We start from the raw sequence: 6,000 nt of genomic DNA, 5'->3' as shown, positions 1-6,000 counted from the left end.
TATTTACAAGTTGCATTTTATACAACGTCTCCCTTAGCTGGCAACACTGCAACATATTTGCTGGTGCCAAATATGAAACAATGACTGAATGAGTTCAAGCACATTATGGGTTGACAAAAGCATCCATTAACCTCTTAACATAACCACCTTTAACTTTAAAAAAAAAAAAAAAAAAAAAAAAAAAAAAAAAAAAAAAATTCATAAACCCTCGAGTAGGGCACATTAAAACTGCAACAAAAATAGGGCAAACAAGCCTTTTCAATCATGGCTATACAATCAGTAAAGAATCAGTTTAAACCTTTTCATTATTAAAGAATAAAATATCATTCCTTTCCAAAATAACTGTCAGCAGCTTCTCCCCTTTGTGCTCAGATGGAAATAAAGAAAAGTTGAATGATCTCTTCAACATATAACAGAACTCCTCCATCTACAATTTTGTGCTAACTTTCGCAAATTGTTTCAAAAAGTAGAGGGGAAAAAGTGGCACTTTCAATGTCAACAGGGGTGTCTCTTTTGTTAAACTTCATGGAAAACACCTGTTTCTTACTTATGAAAACTCCACAGGTGTTGATACACTTGACACGAGATATCTACAATGAGCTCCACACAAGTCCAATGACTGGCAATCCTTATCAGATGTATGGATCCATATCACCCGGAAGTTCCACCGTCCTGCTCATCCCCATTGGTTCGGAGCCTATGACGTGTGCATTTGAATGACCATGGATGATTTCAATGAAAATGGGGTTGTCGGCAATGTTGCCATGCTAAGGAAAACTCCGGGAGATGAAGGTGAGCATGTTCAACAAGCTGCCTTGATGCGTGATTATTTGGTTGTCTGGATGGTTTGGTGCGTGCTCATCTTGCTGTGGGTGGCATGCTTAGCGTCCTCTTCTTCCTGGCCATCCATATCAGACAGGTGGAACTCCGCCACGTACAGGGCTTTGTCGATTATCTTGGGGATTGGCTTGATTTCTGTCCCGAGCTCCTGCTCAATTCTGTGTAATGCAAACCTGGCAACAAAACACCTTTGTTATGTGACTATCTTATCAGAAATACCATTATTCACGCAACAGCAGGACAATTTACTATACAGACCATTGATCATAGACCCAAGTGTTGAATAAATGAATGATTATGGCTTATTAATGCAGCCCTACAGTATCGCCTCCAAAGAGTCAATGTAGACCTGAACGGTTGAATCATGGTCTCATTTTAATGTAAAAAAAAATGGGTCAGTACAAGTTTTCAGAGCCCTGTACTGTAACATGCAGATTTGACTGTCTGCAAATTCTGATAGCCTTGTTGATAGATGCAGCATTCACCCAGCTGCCATATTTTTGGGAATTAAACAGGAATTTTCCACGAATTTCAGATGTAAAAGATTTCCTGTGCATAAACACTGTTTACATCACAGATATCACTGCTTGCCATTAACTTGGTTTCCATATTGCCAAGGAAATTTTACTCAACATCAGCGATTGGCAAAAATAAAAGGAAAAATAAATTTAAAACTGGCAGCGAGGCTACCAGAGCTCGCCTGTACGAGACAGTAAGTTTTTTTTATTTGCTTATCTTGGCGATACCAAAGTCTTTCTTACACACACCGCATGTTGCTTTGCTTTTTTCTACGTGTTTGCACAGCTAGTCTTTATACTTTGAGTCAGTCATTGAAGGCACACACCATTATTCAACTTCATGTCAAAACGGACCAGGCATAGTCCAGTTAGCGTATACAGACGACACACGACTTCAACAACCGCCATAAAAGTGTTGTCGGAACATTGTTCGAGAAGTGACGACTCCAATGCATCGGTATTTACTAGGCTTACATATCACACTGTCGTTCGAAAGATGTGAATACACTTTTCAATAATTATCCATCGCCATCTTTCAATTCTCGATACACGTGTACATGATGACAAACGTTTGAAAGAGACAACAAAGCTACTACTTAAGATCAGAGATTTTCGTAACACTAACGAGTTGTGCCGAACTGGTACCTTGCGAAGACATGCAGGCCACAGTGGGGTACAACTTTCATATTCTTGTCTGTCATTCTGTACTATTCTTTTTTTTAAAAACTACATGTATTTCAACAAAAAACATTTGTCTCAAATACAGAATTAAAAAAAAAAAAAATGAACATAGCACAAATGTTAAGTATCAAGGCCTTTTCAATGCATGTATTTGTGTTTTCAAAGCTATTCAAGGCCTTGATTTTTTTTTTATTCGTTTTCAAGTCTTTTCAAGGTTGTATGCGAACCCTTGTAAAAGTTCCTGGCCCTCTTTCCCAGGAAATATCAGAGATATCTCCTCGATTACTGTTTTTGTAACTTTCAATGTTTTTTTATTTTTTTCTAAACTCTTTGCAGGTTAATAACCTGATGTTGTTATTAGGCCTATAGCAGATTTTCAAGAAGAGTATTAATATGACACAGACAAAATGCAGATTTGTGTCCAATTTGCAAAGTTATAATTTTATGTTTTTTTCTTTTTGTGTGTTGTGATATTTTTCTTCTTAGCCTGACTTCAGTGCAGTGCTAGACAGGTAGGACATAGCGAAAGAAGCTGCTTTATCAGTACAACAATAACAAGCAAAGAAATATTTAAGTGAAGAAAAACACTTAGCATGGACATTACAACTTTGATTTACTAAGAAAACATGGGCTATAGAGCGGCATTTAATGACCAATGAGTAAGTACTTGGAGTTTAACCTCATACCTAACAAGATTTCAGTCATTTGAGGACGAAGGAATCCTTAGAGTGCATGTATTTCCATTGCTCTTTTATCTAGTGCTGCTTCTCTTGAACGCCTTAACAAAGGCAAGTAAGGTAACCTGCCCAAGCCATTATATTAATACGGGTCAACCAGTCATTACACTATCCGCTTAAAGCTGGATGGCAGGCGAGGAAGTTATCTCCCGCTCTTTTAAGGTCTTAGGTCTAAACCGGACACAGGACTGATCAAGTACATACTGCCTCCGACGCGAACGCTCCACCAACTGTGCTATCAGGGCCGGTAATTAATGACTAAGCATCAGGCGTGTGTACTGCAGTGTAAGTGTAAGTTGTTAGGCACTGATTAGAGGAGCATAAATCAAACGTGGCTTTAATAATCTGACTCACACATCAGCGACCCAATATTCTCATTACACTTCTAAATCCATACAGGTTTTACCCTGGGTTTTTCTGTTGAAAGAGTTATCACTAAATCTTCAAAAGGTGCACTTGTCACGTTGATGTTGCTATACGAGTATCTGTCACTGCCCTGCCATATGACTACCGCTTCTCCCATATAACACGTCTATACCTCGTTGACAGACACTACAGTTTGCAACTTCACAGTTTTGAGGATCTTTCTTTATCCATTCTTGATACAAAGGCTTGCACAGCCATAGGTCTTGAAACTTGGAATTTCCCATTTTCTGTCATGCAACATTTAGTCAAACTCGGATGCACAAAAGCGAAACATGACAATGCTCCATCTCATTCTAACAGCACAACTGTCACTAGGTTATCCCTTGCCACAGAATCAACTGTTTCTTGACAAGGGAGATAACCTACAAGCAATTTTCATTTTATGCAAAGAGCACCAAATAAAACCTTCTACCACAAAGTGGACAGATGTAATAGTGGACCTAGTTGAAAATGTAAATCTATCATGTAAATGTATCATGCAAATGTAATTTCACGTTATATACGATACGTTGGAAATTGACGTAGGTAAATTTTATTTACTTTTGTGATTCTCAAGGCCACTGACAATAAAATCAAGGTCAAGACTTTCATTTTCCAGGAAATCCAGCCCTTAAACTGACCATCTCCAGGAATTTCCAGACTTTAAAGGTCATGTACGTTTTATGGAGAACAGCAGTAAGCTAAATGAAATGTTCTTTGTCTTTAAAGCCAAAACTGCTATCTCAAACTCTGAAGCACTCATATGCTCTGCTACGATGTTTATCTCCATGTGTCAGACACATTAAACCACAAAATCAAGCGCTCCAAAATGCAGACCTTTCTCTCTGAAACGTATCCCACAATGTACACTGTCAATAACGCACGTACAGATAAGCCTATACAGATCTTGGACTTCTTTTTAACCCTTGCCCTGTCTTTCCAGAATACTGAACAAGTAATGTACCATATTATACAGCATTGTAAGTCTTTACCTGAGCCCTAGTGTAAGCCCTATAATGGATGTCAAGCGGTTGATAAATCAAGGTTTGGCCTTAACTTTTCAAACAGCCTGTAGTAACCCACAGGAGAGAATTACACTTCTAAAAACATATTGTCCTGAAAACCTATCCTGCAATGTAAAGGAATATTAGAGATTTTTACACTCTGGCACTTTAGGGAAATCTGACAAAGCCGAAGAAAGAGCAAACTGCTAAATACTCCAGTCTGTAAATGTCTTTTCCTACCAACCGTTTGCTCAACACTGAGTCAGATTGTGTCTTATCATCAGCTACTAACCTGTCTTCATAAGTAATCAAATTGATGGCCACTCCCAGATGGCCGTATCTTCCCGATCTGCCAATCCTATGCAAGTACGTCTCCGCATGACGAGGGAAGTCAAAGTTAATGACAACATTCACAGCCTGGATATCAATTCCTCTTGTGAAAAGATCTGGCATGAATAAAAGAAACTTAAGCATTTCAGATATCAAGGTCATATTTAGAAGAGCTGAAATGAACGCATATTAAAAAAAAATTTTGGTCTACAAATCATATTTGGTAACAAGGCGCGCCTGCGGGATTTTATTTGTTTGATGGGTGTTTTATGCCTTATTTTTTATGCCTCATTGTGTGTAATTGGGCTGTTTTCTCACAGCCTGGAATTATGCACATAGGTGAGGGCAGCCATCTTGGAATAATCAGGGGCAAATATATCACTGTTCTACGACTGCTCAATATTTGCACACTGAATGGCTGTCAGTAAAGGGCGAGACAAGAGCTTATATTTATTTAGTAATTTGTAATTTTGTGATCATTTTGTTTTAAGTAAAATATCTAAAAGCTAAATCTGGGTTCAGTTTCACAAAGCGGCATTTTTATTGTACATTTGTCCTACGATATTTTATATGATATTTTGTACGTCATTCTTGCCATGCCATTGTCTTATATCTGTGATTAGCGTATATGCACGCCACCTTTGCAAAACTGGGCTCTAATCTCTTACTCTGTAAAAAAGTATTCTTTCCCAAAGCCTTCACAAACAAAAACAACACAACACAGTTATACAGTGACTATGGACAAATAGCACTGATGTACGCACAACTGTCTCAACCATCAGGTGAAACAGTGTTGTGGGGGACGGGCTTTATATCTGTGGTATAGGTATACGGTTGGTGTGTACTTGAGGTACACTACACATAACATTATGGTATGTGGCCAAAGACATACTTTCCTATCTTCGCTTATACTGTCTTCTCAGCCAGGGGTCTTCATCTCTAGTCTAATCACAACGTCTGATGAATTTATATGAGCTTTCATTTTGGACAATAATTAAGTTTTTGTAATAGATTAGAGAGACTGAAATCAGATAGTCGTGAAATGTCTTTCTTACCAGAACAGACAAGATTTCTGCAGAGGCCCTGGCGGAAATCATGGAATACTCTGTTACGATGCTGTTGATTCATTTTGGCATGTATGTAGAAGCAGGAATAGCCGAGCTCTGTTATTTTCTTTGCCAGCAGTTCTACACGCTGCGTTGAGTTACAGAATATGATGGACTGGTTGATCTGGAGCTACAACCAAAACCAAAAACCAATTACACTTGTGCATCATCTGCCATTTCCAACATCTAAAAATCTTTACAATAATTAATAATAATAATACCTTTATTTTCAGAGGGTAACAAACTCAGTCAATATGACAGTATTGATCTTCCCTGAAGCCCTCCATTCACTCACACAACCACTCGGCAGTCACATAGGGTTATAAAAAATATTACATGAAGCATTATCAATTCAAAGTTATACATATATGTATGTACA

General features: G+C 38.1%; 1 protein-coding gene across 1 annotated transcript in view; it reads right to left on the bottom strand.

Moving 5' to 3' along the window:
* Window positions 1-211: 211 nt before the first annotated feature.
* The window catches only part of LOC135481964 (ATP-dependent RNA helicase cgh-1-like), a 45,282-nt gene continuing 39,493 nt past the window's right edge, over window positions 212-6,000 (bottom strand). Inside the window, 3 exon segments of the mRNA XM_064761761.1 lie at window positions 212-1,013; window positions 4,478-4,631; window positions 5,571-5,751. Coding sequence (XP_064617831.1) covers window positions 827-1,013; window positions 4,478-4,631; window positions 5,571-5,751 — 522 coding nt within the window. The 3' untranslated portion in view covers window positions 212-826.

The sequence above is a fragment of the Liolophura sinensis genome, chromosome 1 (genome assembly GCF_032854445.1).
Source record: "Liolophura sinensis isolate JHLJ2023 chromosome 1, CUHK_Ljap_v2, whole genome shotgun sequence".
Lineage (NCBI taxonomy): Eukaryota > Metazoa > Mollusca > Polyplacophora > Chitonida > Chitonidae > Liolophura > Liolophura sinensis.
This window is presented reverse-complemented; position numbering and strand designations above follow the sequence as displayed.